Genomic DNA, 21,649 nt, shown 5'->3' on the forward strand with positions numbered 1-21,649 from the left:
TAGTTTTGTTTGATGAAATATCTTTTATAAAGTCTAGAGGTGTTTTCACTTACATAATGTATATGCTAATTCTCTGTACACCCTAGGGATGCATTTTAAAAAAGGAAAGATAAGCAAAGCCACATAACTGTAAAAGAGTAAATAAATATTTAGAGCATGTTAGCCCTAATGATGATAACCTTAAGTGAAATCAAATCTTACCTTAAGAAAAGCTGTCCCAGAGAACCCCCTTCTTGATTATGATGTCACGTAGTACTAACTGCTAACCACTTTGATCCTATATAGTATAATCAACATTTTAATGCATTCCATGCACTTATTTAGTTTGAACTCTTAAAATAACCCAATGAGGTAGGTCACATTCCCAGCTTACATATAAGAAATCCTACTGAGAGATAGGTTACACAAGATCACACACGGTTAGTGGCACGGCCAGATTTTGACCTTGAAATCCCAACTACAATACAAACTTTTATTTAAATAAGGGGGGGGGGAAACTATTGTACAAATATTACTCTTCAGATGCAGCCTGCAGAGCCATGGGTTTAGGTGCTTAGCTCTATAAGGAAGTGCTTCTATAGATTTTTAGGCTTAGAGATGATACCATCTGGATACCTTTGCTTGAACCGGGCAACCACATCTGGGTCTAATAGGTGAATCCCATCCAGTTGGTTTCCAAGGGTGATCCTAAATTAAGGATAAATTAGGGGCAAACCAAAAAATCCAGGAATTAAAGGCTTAATATTGTTAAAAGATGCATATCTTTTATTAAGGCTGCCTATCATCTAATATTCATGCCAATTCCTTCAAGAAGGCCTTAATAATTAGAATAGTATTGGTAGTATGATTAGGAATTGGGCACAGATTTTGGTGTTCAAACAGGCTGGATCTGTCTTACTGAAGGGTTAAGAACGGACAGCTAACCAAGTGTACTTCACAAAGTTGCTACCAGTAAGTATTCTTTGGATAAATAAAATGCTAGCAACATGTCTTCCTTCTACAAACACTCTAAGATACTGAAACTGTTGACAGATTAAATGGATTCTTAACCACCAGGGGGCAGATTCAATACATCCCACAGAATAACTGAGGAAGATCTTTAGTAGAGACCCTCTGGAGAGTAATGGTTTGAGTCTTAAAACCTTTTGGGTCTCTAGTAAATGTTGCAGAGCTCCATAAAACAGTTTCAGTACAAGCTTGGGTGGCTTATGAATCCTCTGAAGTGCGTTTTTAGACTACTCAAATAGGAGGTAAAGCTCTACTGTCATCCATCCTTGACCATTAACAGGAGGGCTGTTATGTCCTGGTCCACCTTACCAGTTGGGCTGCACATTGTGTGGTCGTCCAAATAACTCAATCTTGCGAGTGCCAGGGGATAGTCTCTCAATCATGCCATAGATTTCATCTGGTTTATGACTGGTAGAACGAACCTAGGAAAGTAAGGCTCTAGTTACTTTTAAATTACCAAAGATTCTAAGTCTAGCCCTTTCCATTTGTATTTATGATCAAATGAGATAACCTGAAACACACCTGGCTTGAATAGTGTGGAAGGTTTGGATGCCTGGGGAAGCACATACCTCAGCTACGATCACATCGCAATCCAGACCTTGGTTGAAGCCTTGGGGATTTCCTTTGACACCAACCTGCTCACCACAGAGAACAAATTATCTTATGGAACCCCCACAGCATTTGAACTTTTTCTCAATAAGAAGTCCAGCAATTCCTCTTTCTGCTCCACCTACTGAACTGGGCCCCACTGCTGCTCACCAAGCAGTGTTCCTTCCCATGGTTCAACCAGTGACCTGTACGGCCTGTCCGAATGATGCGCTGCAGTTGATTTGTCTTCACCCAGATAATTTCATCTACCCGTTCATAACTGTGGGACATAAGAAAGAGAACTAGAGCTTTAATCAGGCTAGAGCTTTAATCAGGCTTTCACAGTTTAAGGGTAGTAATGTCTACAGAGGAAAAAACAGGGAATACTCTGGGAGAAGAGAACACATCTTAACTACAGCAATTATGTTTCTATTTCCTTGGGGAGAAAAAAAGCAACACAATGATCACTACTTACCCCCAGAGGTTCAGACATTCTCTGCCCAACTCCATGGCCCTAAAAAGAAAAGGGTTAAACAGCTACTTTCATGTCCATATTTTTAATCTCTTTAAGATACCAAAGTGTTTTCATGAGACATTCAGTGAACATTTACATGCAAGACACCACTAGGGCACGAGGATGGATCTAAGAATGAAAACATAAAACAGTATCTATTACCAATAGCCTTACCTTTCATAAGGAACAAATATAAAGTTAGAATTCAGGTATCAGTTGTGTTATAAACACTCATTACGTCTCAGTAGCAAAAAAGGCTGACTTAGTCATACATTTAATAGCAGGGCTAGCAAAACCCAGGATTTTATTCCCACCCAGTACTCACTCTGTACTACATCTGCCCATACCTACATATCTTGGAACTGCATTACCTGCCTGTGACCCAGAGGAAGAGAAAGCCATCATCCTGCAGTACTGGTATGTTGAGCCTGCGCATCTCATCATCTGTCAGGGTCCCATAGGGCAGCTCCATGTGAATATCCCAGGGTGGGTCAGCCATCACAACTGCAAACTTGCCCAAGATACTGACGTCCAGGTAGCGGATATCACAACAGATCCACTGCATGAGGTGGTATTTAGTCATCTTTCCTTCCTTCACTCTCAGATTCATGGCCCCAGTCCCTCTTTTCCATTTGATTTTCCTAGTCCCTTATAAGTATGTATAGCCCACACCATTCCCAATCACCAAGGCAGACTGCTGATTATGTCTGCTTTCCTACATGTATGGCTGCCCTACTCAGATATAAGTCCCTAAGTTGAAATAAGTTTTCTGAGCAGACAGGTACCTGAGGAGGGAAGAGTCGATCTGCATTGGAGTCCCCTCCAACACTCTGTGTAAGAGCAAGCTCTTGGCTAGGTGTATGGTCTTTGCTCCCAGGAGCCTCAGAATCCATGCAAGCATCAATTTCATAGTGAACATATTTGCAGGTGTCCATGTGGAAACATGTGTTAAGGAAAGAGCAGTCACCTAATGATTCATCAGTGTGTTTATTGATAATTCGTCTGGGAAAATAAAAAGGGAGAATGAGAATCAAGATGGTGTTCCAGAGTTAGATCCCATAGTTGAAGTTCCAAACTGTCTCAAAATTTTGCCTTTTATTACCCTCTCCTAATTTTATCTTTAGAGCTTCCTCCAAGAGTTTTCAGAGAAAGGAAGCAGGTGACATAGAAAACAATAATTCACACTGAAGAAGAATTTAATTCCTCTCTGAGCAAAGACAACTTTCTTAGGATAGGAAAGAAGGGCTTGCTGGTTAAAGCTGAATGAAACACTGACCTAAGAGCCCAGGTTCCTAGTTCTCCTATGATCATCCTTCCAGGGAATGTAACTTTTTTTTTTTTTTTTAAAGATTTTATTTATTTGTTTGACAGAGAGCTCATAAGTAGGCAGAGAGGCAGGCAGAGAGAGGGTGGAAGCAGGTTCCCTGCTGAGCAGAGAGCCCGATGCGGGGCTCGATCCCAGGACCCTGAGATCATGACCTGAGCCAAAGGCAAAGGCTTAACCCACTGAGCCACCCAGGTGCCCTGGGAATTTAACTTTTACTGGGCCTCAGAGAGAGATGTCTTGCTAATGCAAGAAGAAAGGGACATTATTTTAAAAAAAAAATCTCACATCTATTTGGAAATGCAGTCTGTATTCTCTCCCACAGAACACTACTTCAGAAAGTACACCTTGAGAATCTGAAGGTCTAAGACAAATCATTAAAAACATTTAACAAGAGATCAAAGACAGAACCCCAGTGACAAGAAGGAATGTAAAGTATGCTTCTGAAAAGTAATGAGTGCTCTGGGAGCCCCACCCGACTTCTCTCCCTCCCGAGACACCTGAAATGCAGCTTGCGGCAAGGCCGGTCGGCATCACTGGCTTTCATGCACTCCTCCTTGGTTCCATAGTCACAGAACTCCTGTACTTGGGCCCGACCTCGTGATCGAAACTTTTCAACAATGGACTGTTCCTTGGCTGTTGTTGTGTTTAATAGCTCTAGGATCTCCTGACTGACCTGTGACAAAAGAAGCCTTAGACTTAAAAGGTTTGCAGATAAAATAAGCCCTAAACCACCTCCCTAAATTCTACCTGACAATGTCCTGTTGTAAGAGGTGAATGAGCTAACCTAATATGGGAAAAGTGGAGTCCTAGAAGAGTTTTGTCATGGGTTCAGTCCCTTCTTACAGATCTGCATTTGGGATGGAACTGTAAGAAACCTGGTTCCCACTGCCAGGCATTAAGCTAGCCTCCCCTCCCCAGGAAAGCAATCCTTCCCACCAAAACCACTTATATTTACATAACCAAGACACTGAAGTACAAAGCACTTTACTGTTTCTTTACAAAGAAACTGTTTCTTTACAAAGCACTTTACTGTTGCATAGCTGAGTCTATGCAACAGTTCTGTAAAGGAGGGTACTCTGGTTATCATCACCTAACAGATTAGAAGACTAAGACTAAAGAGAAGTGAAATTAACTTGTTCATATTTACACACCTAGAAGTAGCAAATGGGTAAGTATTCATGAGTCCCGTTACTTATATTCAGAACCACAGTTAACTGCCAATTTACATTGTTTAATCATCAGTTTCTATAATTAATGGTCCTTGTTACTACCTTCCAGGATTCATCTCCATTCATCTCCCTCTATTCCTATACTTGGGCTCCTCTTCCACTTACCTGATGATTCTTCCAATAACAAGCATCCTCAAAACTGGAGTTTCTTCACACTGGCATTAGTGACATTTGGGGTGAAGTATTTCTTCGTTGTGTGGGTGCTATCCTACTATAATTATAGGATACTTAACACCATCATTTGCCTCTATGCAATGGATGCCTGTAGCACTCCTGTGTTGTGACAATCACAATGTCTTCAGACATTGCTATATGTTCTCTGGGGGAAGGTAGGGAGGACAATAATCCCCAATGAAACTGAAATTGAAAACCAGTATTCTAAACCCTCAACCCTAAGAACTGCTCCTTGCCCTAGGGGTAAATTCCTCCCCAACCAAAGCTGTAACTAAAAGTATACATGTAAGGAGCGTCAGATTGGTTCAGTTGGTAGAACATTCAACTCTTAATCTTAGGGTTTTAAGTCTGAGCCCCATAATGGGTGTAGATTACTTAAAAATAAAATCTTAAAAAAAAAAAAAAAAAGAAACAAAGTGTATGCATGAAGGCATTTCCATCTACCCCTACCTTCTTGCTCTGTTGTTCCTTAGTAGACTGTTGGTTCAGAAGGCTCTCTATCTCCAGATCAACATCCGAGGCAGCATGTTTCCTCGATTTCTTGGTTGGCTCCTTGGCTGCTTCTGATGCTGAAGAGGCCAGGCCAGAGGCCAAAGAGCTAGCAAAGGCAGCTACTGTCGCTGAGTCCTGCTCTGCACGCCGCTTCTGCCCTGTGATAGTCCCTGTTACCTCCCCAGGGCCCTTCTTTTCTGCCACAGCGCCCATCATGGCAGAGAGCTTGGAATGATCAGCATAGGTCACAAGAGTGGGATGTGCGTCATCTTGTAAGAGACCTCGTTTTACCTCAATCAGCTCCTGAGCTGCAAACTTCTGTAGGAGGCTTTCTACCCCATCTTGAGTGGCAGGGGCATCTGGCTAGGGAAGGAAGGGAGGGGAGGGGAAGACAGTAAGACACTGACCGTGAACTGAAGCAAAGAAGTGGTATATCCCAACCCTGTCTTATCAGGTCATAGGTCATTACCGTGGAGATGGCAAGACGGATGGACACAGCATCAGTGGGCAATGTTAAGGCCAGATCAGAGAGGTGGTGTAGCAATTTCTTCTCTAATTCAGGGTCTGTAGCTAGCTCAGGAACTGCTGAAGCTGTGCTGGGCTTAGGGCCACCAGAAGTGGGTGCAGTAGGCACTGGGCTGTCACTGCGGAAGGTGGGAGACAGTGCTGCCTCTGGATTTCGTAGATCTAAGAGTAAAGAAAAGTGAAAGAAAGGATAAAGGGTAACCACTGTAGGGCTATCTATACACTCTTCAGAGGAGTCAAGTTCTCCAACGGTCACAACATGTACTTTCATTTCATGCAGAGAATTCTCTGACCAAATTTAGCACTAGATCACCTTTCCTCAGTCATACTCAAGCATTCACTGCTTTGCTGATTTTTTTGGATTTTCTGGGAACCACTTACCTTTTCTCTACTGAATAAGGTGTTTTCCTAATTCCTGTCCCTGCTGTGTTTCAAAGGAAATTAGCAGCATGGTAGATTTAAATGTCCCTACCACCTCCCTTCAGTCACTCTAAATGGTAACTGAAATAGTCAGCCCATATTTATGGGTGCCTGGGTGGTGAAGTTGGTTAAGTATCCCAACTCTTGGGGCACCTGGATGGCTCAGTCGTTAAGCATCTACTTTTGGCAGGGTCCTGAAATCAAGTCCTGCCATTGGGCTCCCTGGTCAGTGAGAGGCCTGCTTCTCCCTCTCCCACTCACCCTGCCTGTGTTCCCTCTCTCGCTTTCTGTCAAAGAAATGAATAAAATTTTTTTTTTTTTAAGAGGAGAAAGAGTTTTTTTTGTTGTTGTTGTTGTTTTTTGTTGTTTTTTTGGTTTTTTTTAAGATTTTATTTATTTATTTGACAGAGAGAGATCACAAATAGGCAGAGAGGCAGGCAGAGAGAGAGAGGACGAAGCAGGCTCCCTGCTGAGCAGAGAGCCCGATGCGGGACTCGATCCCAGGACCCAGAGATCATGACCTGAGCCGAAGGCAGTGGCTTAACCCACTGAGCCACCCAGGCGCCCCATGAATAAAATTTTTTTTAAAAGATTTTATTTATTTATTTATTTGACACAGAGAGAGAGAGAGAGAGAGATCACAAGTAGGCAGAGGGGCAGGCAGAGAGAGAGGGGGAAGCAGGCTCCCTGCTGAGCAGAGAGGCCAGATGTGAGGCTTGATCCCAGGACCCTGGGATGCTGACCTGAACTAAAGGCAGAGGCTTAACCCACTGAGCCACCCAGGCACTCAAATCTTTAAAAAAAAAAAATGCATCCCAACTCTTAATTTCACCTCAGGTCATGATCTCAGGATCCTGTGTCTCGGGCCTATGGTGGGCTCCTGGCTTGGCGGGAATCTGCTAGAGTTTCTCTCTCCCTCTAACCCTCCCCCAACTTGCTTGCACATATGCATGTACTCTCTCTCTAATAAAGAAGTAAACCTTTAAAAAAATTTGTAATAACAATTTTTAAAGTCAGAAATATTTTCAACAACCTAATCTGTGATTAGCTCTTCTGAGGAATAGTTTGAATTTTAATGAATCAAGGCCACTGCACATCAGAGGGTATGTAAAATGACAGTATTAAGGATTAGAATAGGACCATTTTATTATTTTTAAAGATTTTAAGTAATCTCCACACCCAACATGGGGCTCAAATTTACAAGCCTGAGATCAAGGGTTGCACGCTCTACTGAGCCAGCGAGGTGCCCCTAGTATGTGACCTTTAAAACTCAAATACAAAAATCTTGTAAAACTTTGCAGAAGCCCTGGTCACCAAATATACTTCCTGACTGTATTTTTATCACTTACCCTATTATTTCACAAGCTGGTACCCACTGTAACCTTACTAAGACTTAAGAGCTCAAATTAGAATAATGTATTACCTTTTTAGAAAGCTTAATATCAAGGATTATTTAGTTAAAATACAGAAGGGGGCATCTGGCTGGCTCATTGGGTAGAGCATACAACTCTTGATCTTGGGGTTGTGAATTTGAGCCCCATGGTGGATACAAAGATTACTTAAAAATAAATCATTGGGGGGGGGCACCTGGGTGGTTCAGTGGGTTAAAGCCTCTGCCTTCAGCTCAGGTCATGATCCCAGGGTCCTGGGATCAAGTCCCGCATCAGGCTCTCTGCTCCGCATCAGGCTCTCTGCTCCGTGGGGGGCCTGCTTCCTCCTCTCTCTCTCTCTCTGCCTATTTGTGCTGTCTGTCAAATAAATAAATAAAATCTTTAAAAATCAATCAATCAATCATTAGGGGCACCTGGTTAAGTGTCTGCCTTCGGCTCAGGTCTTGATCCTGGGGTCCTGGGATCCAGTTCCTCATGCAGATCCCTGCTTAGTGCAGAATCTGCTTCTTCATCTGCCCCTCCCGGCTTGTGCTCTCTCTTGCTCACTCTCTCTCTCAATAAATACAGTATTTTTTTATTAACACATAATGTATTATTTCCTTCAGGGGTACAGGTCTGTGATTCATCAGTCTCACACAATTAACAGCACTCACCATAGCCTATACTTTCCCCAGTGTCCATCACCCGGCCACCCCAACCCTCCCACCCACCTCCACTCCAGCAACCCTGTTTATTTCCCGAGACTAAGTCTCTTATGGTTTGTCTCCCTCTCTGGTTTTGTCCCATTTCACTTTTTCATCTCTTCCCCCACGATCCTCCACTTTGTTTCTCAAATTCCACATATGAGACCATATGATAATTCTTTCTCTGATTGACTTATTTCACTTAACATAATACCCTCTAGTTCCATCTACATCATTGCAAATGGCAAGTTTTTTGATGGCTGCGTAATATTCCTGTGTGTGTGTGTGTGTGTGTGTGTGTGTGTGTGTGTGTGTACACACACCACATCTTCTTTATCCACTCATCTACTGTTGGACAGCCAGGTTCTTTCCATAGTTTGGCCACTGTGGACATTGCTGCTATAAACATTGGGGCACATGTGCCCCTTTGAATCATTACAATACCCAGTAGTACAATTGCTGGGTCGTGGGTCATAGGGTAGCTCTATTTTCAACTTTTGGAGGAACCACCATACTGTTTTCCAGAGCGGCTGCACCAGCTTGCATTCCCACCAACGGTAGGAGGGTTCCCCTTTCTGCACATCCTTGCCAACATCTGTCATTTCTTGCCTTGTTAATTTTAGCTATTCTGACTCGTATGATTAAATAATAAAATAAAATAAAAATGAAATATTAAACTCAGGACCTGTATCAAAATTCTGTTAAATATGATAAGATACAGGGGCGCCTGGGTGGCTCGGTGGGTTAAAGCCTCTGCCTTCGGCTCAGGTCATGATCCCAGGGTCCTGGGATCGAGCCCCGTATTGGGCTCTCTGCTCAGCGGGGAGCCTGCTTCCTCCTCTCTCTCTGCCTGCCTCTCTGCCTACTTGTGATCTCTATCTGTCAAATAAATAAATAAAATCTTTAAAAAAAAAAAAAATGATAAGATACAGGGAGCCTGAGTGGCTCAGTAGGTTAAGTGACTGCCTTTGGCTCAGATCATGATCCTGGGATAGAGTCCTGCACTGGGCTCCCAGCTCTGCTGGATCTGCTTCTTCTTCTGACCTTCCCCCCTCTAATGTTCTCTCTCACTCTCTCTGTCGCTCAAATAAATAAATAAAATCTCAGGGAACCTGGGTGGCTCAGCAGGTTAAGCCTCTGCCTTCAGCTCAGGTCATGATCCCAGGGTCCTGGAATTGAGTCCCACATTGGACTCTGCTCAGGAGGGAGTCTGCATCTCTCTTTGCCTGCCGTTCCCCCCGCTTGTGTGCTCTCTGTTGAATAAATAAATTAAAAACAAATATTTAGGGGCACCTGGGTGGCTCAACAGGTTAAGCCTCTGCCCTTGGCTCAGGTCATGATCTCAGGATCCTAGGATCCTGCCCCGAATCGGGATCTCTGCTCAGAAGGAAGCCTGCTTCCCCTCCACCCTCTCTCTGTCTGCCTCTCTGCTTACTTGTGATCTCTCTCTCTCTGTCAAATAAATAAATAAAATCTTTAAATAGGATAAAATAAATAATATCTAAAAATAGATAAATCTTTTAAAAATATTGCAAGATATAAGCAGGTCACTACTTTACATTTAGAAATATTTTGGTTGCTTAAACACTTTTACTCTAATGGAATTTAGTAAAATTTGACTTTAGTAAAATTTGACTCAGAAATCCCAAGGAATTAAAGCTGAACTATACCAAACACCTTGCTGGAACAGTTACATTTTATGAAAATAAGTTAAACCCTATTTGGAAAATAAACTGCACAATACCATACTAGCTGGAAATGTTAAATAACTGATAGAACTTTCTTCAATTTGCTTATGATTCCTTTATGTTCTGCTGAATCTTATGAGTAGAACATTTGCCAGATGAACTGATACAAGTTTCTTGTTTTGTTTGGCAAAGAGGTACTGTATACGTGGAGGGATCCCTGAAGCACTTTCAAGGTCGGGAGGAGAGAATTCAAGAGCAACAGACCCAAGCTAAAAATATATAAGAAATGTAAGTGACAGGGTGCCTGGGTGGCTCAGCTGGTAGAGCATCTGCCTTTGGCTCGGGTCGTAATTGCAGAGTCCTGGGATCAAGCCCCACATTGGGTTCCCTGCTCAGCAGGGAGCCTCCTTCTCCCTCTCCCTCTGCTGCTTCCCCTACCTGTATTCTTTCTCCCTGTCAAATAAATAAATAAAACCTTTTAAAAATATATGTGACAATTATTACTTAGCTTACTTGAAAGACTACACGCAAAATTTCTGCACTGAAGAAGACAGAATGATGACTACTGAAATCCTCGCAATTCAGAGATTTTAGGAGTCTAATAACTTGAGCTAAAATACCCCAATTACAGTTTACACTGGGATAAAACTCTGAGCTTTAAAAAAAAAAAAAAAATCAGTCAAGTTTTAAATTTTTTTGAAGTAATCAAAAACTTCTTTAGAGGTGCCTGGGTGGCTCAGTCATTAAGCTCCTGCCTTCAGCTCTGGGATCCAGCCCCATGTTGGGCTCACTATTCAGCGGGCAGCCTGCTTCTCCCTCTCCCACTCCCTCTGCTTGTGTTCCTTCTCTTGCAGTCTGTCAAATAAATAAATAAAATCTGAAACAAAACAAACAAAAAAAACCCCAAAACTTCTTTCATTAAGCAATTAAAGCACAATCAATAACAAATATCATTAACGCAGAAGAAACAAGGTACTTTAAAATTTGGATTTCAGGGACGCTGAGTGGCTCAGTTGTGAGCATCTGCCTTTGGTTTGGGTCGTGCATGATCCCAGGGTCCTGGGACTGACTCCCACATCACACTCCTTGCTCACCGGTGAGCCTGCTTCTCCCTCTGCCTGTGCCTCTCCCCTGCTTGTGCGCATGCTCTCTGACAAATAAATAAACAAAATCTTTTTTAAAGAATTAGGATTTCAGGGTGTGGCTGGGTGGCTTAGTCAGTTAAGTGTCTGCATTTGGCTCAGGTCATGATCTCAGGGTCCTGGGACGGAGCCCCACCTCGGGCTCCCTGCCCAGCAGAGAGTCTGCTTCTCCCTCTCCTTCTGCCCCTCCCTTCTTGCTCTTGCTCTCATATACATGCACACATGCTCTCTCTCTCTCAAATAATTAAAAACTCTAAAAATTAGGATTTCAGGCATTATACCCACAAATTGTTCTATATATTATATACTGATATAACTCATTAAACGTGTGTTTGTTTTTATACATTATATACTGATATAACTCATTATATATCTTTAACTCCTCCAGTATGCCAAAGGGAATAAATCATATTAGCTATTAAAAAAAAGATACTGATAACAGAAAATGGGGCTAAAGGAAGATGGGGCTAAGTTTTAAGTCCATATCCAGGATACAGGTCCTTTGTTGTGCAGCTCTGAATTTTTTTACATTTTAGGTAAGCCATGAATTATCCACTCCCCCTTAATTCATGTTCAAACTTTGGGCCAGGTACCTTACACATGCTGCTGCCATTAATATGAGATTTTGTTTATTAGAAAACCAGTTATGGCACTTGGGCAGCTCCGTAGGTTAAGCATCCAACTCTTGTTTTTGGCTCAGATCATGATCTTAAGGGTCCGAGATGAAGCCCCACATCAGGCTACGCACTCAGAGGAGAGTGTGCTAGAAGATTCTCTCCCTCTGTCCCTCCCCCCACTCACTGGCAGGCCCTCCCTCTAAACACATCTCTACTTATTTATTTTTTTAAAGATTTTATTTATTTGACCTGAACCAAAGGGAGAAGCTTTAACCCACTGAGCCACCTAGGTGCCCCTAAAAACTTTTTTTTTTTTTTTTTAAATTTTATTTATTGGGGCACCTGAGTGGCTCAGTGGGTTAAGCCGCTGCCTTCGGCTCGGGTCATGATCCCAGGGTCCTGGGATCGAGCCCCACATCGGGCTCTCTGCTCAGCAGGGAGCCTGCTTCCTCCTCTCTCTCTCTCTCTCTCTCTCTCTCTGCCTGCCTCTCTGCCTACTTGTGATCTCTCTCTCTCTCTATCAAATAAACAAATAAATAAAACCTTTAAAAAAAAGATTTTATTTATTTATTTGATTGCCTACTTGTGATCTCTCTATCAAATAAATAAATAAATGAAATCTTAATTTTAAAAAAGATTTTATTTATTTATTTGACAGAGAGAGATCACAAGTAGGCGGAGAGGCAGGCAGAGAGAGAGAGAGAGGAGGAAGCAGGCTCCCTGCTGAGCAGAGAGCCCGATTCGGGGCTCGATCCCAGGAGCCTGGGATCATGACCCGAGCGGAAGGCAGCGGCTTAACCCACTGAGCCACCCAAGTGCCCACCGCTAAACACATCTTTAAAAAATAAAGGCCTACGGGTGCCTGGGTGGCTGCCTACCACAGGGGTTTGACCCTACCTGCCTACCATGGGGGTCCTGGAAAAAGCCCCGTATAGGGCTCGTTGCTCATCAGGGGTGTCTGCTTCTCCCTCTGCCTCTCTTGCTTCCCATGCTTATGCTCTTGGGCTCTCTTTCTCTGCCAAATAAATTGAATCTTTAAAGTAGTATTAATATCTAAATAAAAATTTTAAAAGGCCTAAGCTCCCCATAGATAATACCTACCCACCTTTCTTTTTTGTTTTTTGTTTTGTTTTGTTTTTAAGATTTTATTTTATTTATTTGAGAGAGAGAGAGACAGTGAGAGAGAGCATGAGCGAGGAGAAGGTCAGAGGGAGAAGCAGACTCCCCATGGAGCTGGGAGCCTGATGTGGGACTCGATCCCGGGACTCCAGGATCACGCCCTGAGCCGGAGGCAGTCGTTTAACCAACTGCGCCACCGAGGCGTCCCTACCCACCTTTCTTTTTAATCACCTTAAGGTAAAATAAGTAAATAAAATAAACAAACCACTTTAAGGTATGACTGACATGTAAAAAGCTGAAATGGGGTGCCTAGGTGGCTCAGGCAGTTGAGCGACTGCTTTTGGCTCAGGTCGTAATCCTGGAGTCCTGGGATTGAGTCCTGCATCCAGCTCCTGTTCAGTGGGGAGCCTGCTTCTCCCTCTCCCTGTGCCTCTCCCCCTGCTTCTGCATTCGCTTTGCTCTCTGTTGAATAAATAAATAAATCTTTAAAAATATAAAAAATAGAGGCGCCTGGGTGGCTCAGTGGGTTAAAGCCTCTGCCTTTGCACCCCGCATCTGGCTTTCTGCTCAGCAGGGAGCTTGCTTCCTCCTCTCTCTTTCTCTGCCTGCCTCTCTGCCTACTTGTGATCTCTGTCTGTCAAATAAATAAATGAAATCTTTTTAAATAAATAAATAGATAAATAAAAAATAAAAAGTCGAATATATTTAACAGATATAATTTGATAGCTTAATGAGTTTGTAAATAAGAATACACACCCATGACACCATCACTACTGTGAAGGCCATAAACCTATCTATCACCTCCCAAAGTGTCATTCCACAGCCTTTATTATTATTTTTGTTTGTGTTAAGATCACCTAAGTAAGGGGCGCCTGGGTAGCTCAGTGGGTTAAGGCCTCTGCCTTCGGCTCAGGTCATGATCCCAGGGTCCTGGGATCGAGCCCCGCACTGGGCTCTCTGCTCAGAGGGGACCCTGCTTCCTCCTCTCTCTGCCTGCCTCTCTGCCTACGTGTGATCTTTGTCTGTCAAATAAATAAAATCTTAAAAAAAAAAAAATCACCTAAGTAAGAGCTACCCTCTTAGAAAAAAATTATCGTTTATTTATATTTTTAAGTAATCTCTACACCCAGTCTGGGCCTGGAGCTTACAGCCCCGAGATGGAGTCACATGCTCCAAGGCTGAGCCAGCCAGGCATCATCCCCTACCATCTTAGAAAATTTCAAGTATACAATACAGTATAGTTAGCTATACGCAGTATGTTGTATAGTATATCTCTACAACTTATTTATCTTGCATAACTGAAACTTTGTACCTTATTACCATCACCTCCCCATTTTCCTACTCCAGTCCCTAGCAATCCACATTCTACTCTCCACTTCTGTGATTTTACTATTTTAGACTCTGTGTCTCAAAGATGATCTAAATGAGATTATACAGTATTTGTTTTTCTGTTTCTGACTTATTTCACTTAGCATAATGTCCTGCAGGTCCACCTATATTGTCATAAGCACCAGGATTTCCTTTCTTTAAGGCTGAATAATATTCCATTGTATGCATATTCCATTTTCTTTATCCAATCATCCAATGATGGATGGTTAGGTTGTTTCTGTATCTTGTCTACCAGGATTTCAATTCCTTTGGATATCTCGGATTGAGAGTGCTGGAAATACAGTAGTTCTATTTTTTATTTCTTGAGGAACCACCACACTGTTTTCCATAATGGCTATACCAATATACATTCCCACCAACAATGAATCAAGGTTCCCTTTTCCCCTTGCCAATACTTACGTTTTGATTTTTTAATAACAGCTATCCTAACAAATATGAGGTGATATCTCATTATGGTTTTGATTTGCATTTCCTTGATGATTAATGATGCAGAAGAGTTTTTCATATACCTGTTGGCCATTTGTATATGTCTTTTATGGAGACCTATTATATCTCGACTTTGTATATTTTGCTTATTTTTTGCCCATGTAACTTAAAAGAAAATGAGAACATTGTCCCTCATTAAAATGTAAGTCGAGGGGTGACTGGGTGGCACAGTGGGTTGGGCATCTGCCTTTGGCTCAGGTCATGATCCCAGGTTCCTGGGATCAAGTCCCACATTGAACCCCTGGGACTGAGATTCCAGCTGAGCAGGTAGCGTTCCTCTCTCTCTCTTGCCTGCTGCTCCCCCTGCTTGTACTCTCTATCAAACAAATAGATAAAATCTTAAAAAAAAAAAAAAGTTCCACTAAAGATACAATATTAGCTTAGACATAAAAATATGGCCAGCCTATTAATATAACACTGTAGGGCGCCTGGGTTGCTCAGTTGGTTAAACAACTGCTTTCAGCTCCGGTCATGATCCTGGAATCCCAGGATCAAGTCCCACAAGGGGAAAAAAAATCCCTGCTCAGCAGTGAGTCTGCTTCTCCAGAACTCTGACCCTCCCCCTTCTCAGGTTTTTTTCTCTCTCTCAAAAACAAAACAAAACCAAAACCAAAAAAACTTTAATAAATAAAATTTAATTTAACACTGTAGGAGCGCCTGGGTGGCTCAGTTGGTTAACTTTCTGCATTTGGCTCAGGCCATGATCTCCAGGTCCTGGGATCAAAGTCCTGCATCCAGCTCCCTGCTCAGTGAGGAGTCTACTATCTCCCTTGCCCTCTGCTCCTCTCCCCATTTGTGCTCTGTCTCCCTCTCAAATAAATAAATAAATAATCTTTAAAAAAATAAAAAAATAATTTTAAAAGGCTGTACTTCTTCTCTATGGAAAACAATTTGGTGGGAATGCCTGGATGGCACAATTGGGTTAGGCATCTGACTCTTGGTTTCAGCCAGCTCAGATTGCACTCTCAGGGTCATGAGATGGAGATTCAGTGCCAAGTCTGCTTCAGACTCTCTGTGCCACTGGGCCCCCCACCCTAGTGCACCAATGCGCACTCTCTCTCTCTAAAATAAATAAATAAATCTTTTTTTTTTTTTTAAGTTTTTATTTATTTATTTATTTATTCATGACAGAGGGAGAGAGGCAGAGGCAGAGAGAGGCAAAGGGAAAAGCAGGCTCCCCGCTGAGCAGGGAGACCCTCGCAGTACTCAATCCCAGGACCCTGCCTGAGATCATGACCTAAAGGCAGACGCTTAACTGACTGAGCCACCCAGGCGCCCCTAAATAAATAAATCTTAAACACCCACCCAAAAAAGTATGGTGGTTCCTCAAAAAACTGAAAATAGGGGGAATCTGGGTGGCTCAGTCGGTTAAAGGACTGCCTCTTTGTTTCAGCTCAGATCATGATCTCAGGGTCCTGAGATCCAGTCTTGTACTGGGCTCTGTGAGCATGAAGTCTGCTAGAGATTCTTTCCCCCTCCCTCTCCCTCTGCCTCTCCCCACAAACCATGCCCACCCACAGGCGCTCTCTCTAAAACAAATTAATTAAATCTTTAAAAAAATTGAAAATAGAATTTACCGTATGATCTAGAAATTTCACTTCTGGATATATATTCAAAAAATTTGAAGCTGGATCCTGAAGAGATATTTGTACACTGATGGTTATAGCTGCATTATTCGTAACAGCCAAAAGCTGGAAGGAACCCAACTGTCCTTGACAGATAAATGAATAAACAAAATGTGGTGTAAATATGCAATGGAATCTTCCCCGGCCTTAAAAATAAAACAAATTCTAACACAGGGATGCCTGGGTGGCACAGTCAGTCAGGTGTCTGCCTTTGACTTGGGTCATGATCCCAGAGTCCTGGGATGGAGTCCTACATTGGGATCCTTACTCAGCAGGGAACCTGCTTCTTCCTCTGCCTACCACTCTGTTTGTGCTTTCTCTGTCTCTCTCTATGACAAATAAATGAAATCTTACCAAAAAGGAAAGAAAGAAAGAAAGAAATTCTGACACATGCTACAATAGGATGAACCTCGAAGACATTATGCTAAGCGAAATAAGCAAGCCATGAAGGGACAAATACGTTATGAATCTGTTTGTATCTAGAGTAGTCAAACTCATGGAGACAAAAAGTAGAACAGTGGTTGCCAGGCAATGCACAGGAAAGGAAAATAGAGTTTCTGTTTAATGTTTATAGAATTTCAGTTTTGCAAGATGAGAAAGTTCTTGAGATAGGCTGCAAAACAATGTGAATATACTTCAAGCTACTGAGCTATACACTTAAAAATGGTTAAGATGGTAAATTTTATATTATGTGTATTTTGCCACAATTGGAAAAAAAAAAAAAAAAAAAGCTGTACTTTAAAAATGCCAAACTGGGGTGCCTGGATGGCTCAGTGGGTTAAGCGACTGCCTTTAGCTCAGGTCATGATCCCAGGAGTTCCGGGATCGAGTCCCACATGGGGCTCCCAGCTCCGCAGGGAGTCTGCTTCTCCCTCTAACCTTCTTCCCTCTCATGCTCTCTCTCTCAAATAAATAAATAATCTTTAAAAAAAAAATAAAAATAAAAATGCCAAACTAAGCAAGGTCTTCCAAAGATTCTCTGTCCATGGTATCTGCATTCATCAATGATACGAATACATTTTAGTCCACTTAATACCCTTGTCTTTTCTCACTGAGCTTTGTAGTAAACAATTAAGTATCAGATTTCAGTAATGTTATAAAAATCAAGAGGTAGTAAGAAAATTTTTATTTCCTTGGGGCGCCTGGGTGGCTCAGTGGGTTAAGCCGCTGCCTTCAGCTCAGGTCATGATCTCAGGGTCCTGGGATCGAGGCCCGCATCGGGCTCTCTGCTCAGCGGGGAGCCTGCTTCCTCCTCTCTCTCTGCCTGCCTCTGCCTGCTTGTGATCTCTCTCTGTCAAATAAATAAAATAAAATCTTAAAAAAAAAAAATTTTATTTCCTGTAAGAAAAGAATGGAATGATCTAAATTATTAGTATCCCTTTAATTTTATCTTACATGGAAACTTGATTAATAAACTAATAGAGTGTGTCTCATGTCTTCCTAAGAATCCTAATGCTCAAAGAAATAGATTCTTTGGAATAACCAAAATAATTCAAGGAAAGAACAGTGACAGGCTAATTTATTTTGTATATTATCTCTATCTATTCCCATAGTACCAGATGGGCCAGCCATAGCTCTAGGCCAGAAGACAATATACGTTTAAGCACAACCTTAAAAATATTTTTATATAAGTCTTAACCATATTCTTTAGGTAGATGTACTAGGAATCATAACCATGTATTTATTAAGTGGGTCAAAAGATTAAGTCTAGAAATATTTCTATCAAGGGGCGCCTGGGTGGCTCAGTGGGTTAAAGCCTCTGCCTTTGGCTCAGGTCATGATTCCAGAGTCCTGGGGATTGAGCCCTGCATCTGGCTTTCTGCTCAGCAGGGAGCCTGCTTCCTCCACTCTCTCTGCCTGCCTCTCTGCCTACTTGTGATCTCTGTCGGTCAAATAAATAAATAAAAATCTTAAAAAAAAAAAAAAAAAAAGAAATATTTATATCAAAAAAAAGAGTATTTACATTCAAGGAAGAATACAATCTTGTTAAAATTATTAAACATTCTTAGCAAGAAACTCTATGAAGTATCGACATTAGTAGTTAGGTTTGAACATGGCACAAAGTTTGGTTAATACCAAAGTGTGGTTATTACCATGGAAAAGTGAAATGGAGGGGCGCCTGGGTGGCTCAGTGGGTTAAGGCCTCTGCCTTCAGCTCAGGTCATGATCCCAGGGTCCTGGGATCGAGCCCCACATGGGGCTCTCTGCTCAGCAGGGAGCCTGCTTCCCTCCCTCTCTCTCTCTGGCTGCCTCTCTGCCTACTTGTGATCTCTGTCGAATAAATAAATAAAATCTTAAAAAAAAAAAAGAAAGAAAGAAAAGAAAAGTGAAATGGACCTTAAAATTGAGTACTAAGTAATCCCTGATTGTAGGACTTGCACTACTTCTTCCTCTACTTGCCCTGCACTCTTAACTTCTCTTTATTTATCTAAGTACTACATAGCCATCAAGATCATATCACAAGTGCTAACTCATGATGCCTTTCCATCTATAGCCAATTCTTATTACTTTTCCCTTCCCTGTCTATACTTACTGTGGATTCATTCATTCAGCATTTTATATATATCATATTGTAGTCCTAAATTTTTATAAGCATCAATCCTTTATCCCCAAATAAATTTTAAACTGGCTGAGAGCAGGGACAATAGGTTACTTATCTTTGTCCATCTAGACTTATGCACTGTAAATACTCAACAGTTGTTTATTATGGTGTGGAAGTCCTGACAGAACATCTTCTAGGTTCCAGGGGCCAGAATATGAGCACATGGAGCTGGTATGTAGCAAGACAAGATTTAGAGATGGGCTCCTGTACACAGGAACAAACTACCCCAAGGATGATATGGATTCATGATCTTTGTGGATCTTTATAACTGATTTGCCTTAAATAATCCAGGGTTTGTGCTGGGGATAGGGGTAGGTAAAAGTGGACAATCATCCGAGGTTCCTTCAAGTCTTCTGACTGACACAGGGGGCAAGGGGAGGGGAGAAGTTGTTTAAAAACATAAAGCAGGGGCGCCTGGGTGGCTCAGTGGGTTAAGCCGCTGCCTTGGGCTCAGGTCATGATCTCAGGGTCCTGGGATCGAGTACCGCATCGGGCTCTCTGCTCAGCAGGGAGCCTGCTTCCCCCCCCCCTCTCTGCCTGCCTCTCTGCCTACTTGTGATCTCTCTCTGTCAAATAAATAAATAAATAAAATCTTTAAAAAAAAAAAACATAAAGCAAATATTTTTCAGATTTCTGACTAGGACGTAAATCGCTTAAGACAATGCCAGTTCTGCTACTCATTTAGCAACTCTGTGTGGGTCACTGAGCTGAGCATTGTAGATATAAAGGTTCGGTCCTTGCTCTCCTGTGGCTACAGTGGCAAAGAAACGACCACTACAAAGCACTCGCTATAACGGAAGAAAGAACAAAGCGCCATAGCAAGAAAAAAAAAAAAAGGCGGGGGGACTTAACTGCTTCAGGGGATGGGGGGCGGAGAGGCCTAGCAAAGGCAACGTTCTCGCAGACTTAAGAGGAGTCAGCCAAGTGACCAGGGGTGGGGTGGGATCGCAGGGACCAGGCTTCTGCCCTGAGACAGTGAACTGGAGGAACCAAGGCCCGGGGTAGAACGAACTGCAACTATGTAGAGGAGGACGAAGAGCCTGTTTGCTGAGGATGAAGAAGAGAGTCCCGATGTAACAAGTATTAAAGAAATGGCCTCTTGGGTAAGGGTGCTGACTTGGGAGCTCTTTTTCTCCAGGGTTCTCTCCCGCCCGCCCTGGCTAAAACACCGACCCGGACAGCCGCGCGCCTCACCCAAGTGCCCGGAGTCCTGCTTCCGCCTCCGCTGCAACCTCTCTCGCAGCGAGTCTAGCTGCTTTTTGTGGGCCTGGATAGAGCTCCACGTGTCCGACATCCTAGTCTCTCAGCTGGGACACCTCTCGAATTAAGCGCGGTGGACTAGCACCTCCCAGCCCCGGCAGCATGAAATCTCCAACTCTCACGCGGACACTCCCGGGCTAACCGGAAAGAGATCCCGGGAATGTGCTAGCCTGGAAGTCATTTTCCGTTTCCCGCTCGGTTTGAAGCTCAAATGAGAGTCACCATAGGTGTTGGCAGGATGGCGGAAATGTTTTCAGTAGGATCTCTCTCGTTCTTCCGGGCGCAATGAAGCTGTGGTTGCCATATTAGTGCCTGGCAGAACAGCCATGTTGCTTATAGAGGCGCGTGCGGCCATGTTGAATATAAGGAGATGAGCCCTGGGAGTTGATACGAAGTGTTAAGACAGTACTGATAGGGGCCCCTGGGTGGTTCAGTGGGTAAGCGTCTTCCTTTGCCTGGGGTCATGATCCCAGAGTGGTGGGATCGAGCCACGCAGCCAGTTCTCTGCTTAGCGGGAAGCCTGTTTCTCCCTCTTCCACTCCCCATGCTTGTGTTCCCTCGCTCGCACGCGTGCTCGCCCGCGCTCTCTCTCGCTCTCTGTGTGTCAAATAAATAACTAAAATCTTAGGGGGGGGAGAAAACACGTATTGCATGGACTCTGGTTGAGGTGCATAAACAACGAATTTTGGAACACTGAAAAGAAATAAAAATAGGGCGCCTGGGTGGCTGAGTGGGTTAAAGCCTCTGCTTTCGGCTCAGGTCATGATCCCAGGGTCCTGGGATCGAGGCCCGCATCGGGCTCTCTGCTCTGCAGGGAGCCTGCTTCCTCCTCTCTCTCTGCCTGCCTCTCTGCTACTTGTGATCTCTGTCTGTCAAATAAATAAATAAAAATCTTAAAAAAAAAAAAAAGAAATAAAAATAAAATGGAAAAAAGAAAAGATACCACTAATACAGCAGCAAGCATAGTAGAGATTTCTTTTAAGTTTTTCTTTCTTTTTTTTTTTTTAAAGACTATTTATTTGACAGAGATCGCAAGCAGGCAGAGAGGCAGGCAGAGAGAGGGAGAAGCAGGCTCCCTGCTGAGCAGAGAGACTGATATGGGGCTCCATCCCAGGACCCTGAGATCATGAGATCGTGAGGTATAGGCTTAACCCACTGAGCCACCCAGGCGCCCCTTAAGGTTTTATTTATTTTATCTTTTAAAGATTTTATTTATTTATTTGACAGAGATCACAAGTAGGCAGAGAGGCAGGCAGAGAGAGAGGAGGAAGCAGTTTCCCTGCTGAGCAGACAGCCTGATGCAGGGCTGGATCCCAGGACCTGGAGATCATGACCTGAGCCGAAGGCAGAGGCTTTAACCCACTGAGCCA

The 21,649-nt window shown here is 42.9% G+C and overlaps 1 protein-coding gene across 2 annotated transcripts; it reads right to left on the minus strand.

Annotated features, from left to right (window-relative positions):
- Positions 1-420: 420 nt before the first annotated feature.
- Positions 421-20,462, minus strand: METTL3 (methyltransferase 3, N6-adenosine-methyltransferase complex catalytic subunit). 2 transcript variants are annotated; one of them, XM_044230489.1, is made up of 11 exons: positions 20,214-20,462; positions 5,802-6,019; positions 5,291-5,695; positions 3,935-4,110; positions 2,896-3,112; positions 2,482-2,669; positions 2,072-2,110; positions 1,768-1,876; positions 1,578-1,643; positions 1,318-1,430; positions 421-687 (listed from the first exon to the last, which is right to left on the minus strand). In XM_044230489.1, exons 1-11 carry the CDS (start codon positions 20,311-20,313, stop codon positions 576-578), a joined length of 1,743 nt encoding a protein of 580 aa, XP_044086424.1. In that variant the 5' UTR covers positions 20,314-20,462; the 3' UTR covers positions 421-575. The 2 variants fall into 2 exon arrangements, with proteins under 2 accessions (XP_044086424.1, XP_044086425.1); XM_044230490.1 differs by lacking the exon at positions 20,214-20,462 and adding an exon at positions 19,871-19,890.
- Positions 20,463-21,649: the final 1,187 nt, after the last annotated feature.

The sequence above is a fragment of the Neovison vison genome, chromosome 13 (genome assembly GCF_020171115.1).
Source record: "Neovison vison isolate M4711 chromosome 13, ASM_NN_V1, whole genome shotgun sequence".
Taxonomy (NCBI): Eukaryota; Metazoa; Chordata; class Mammalia; order Carnivora; family Mustelidae; genus Neogale; species Neogale vison.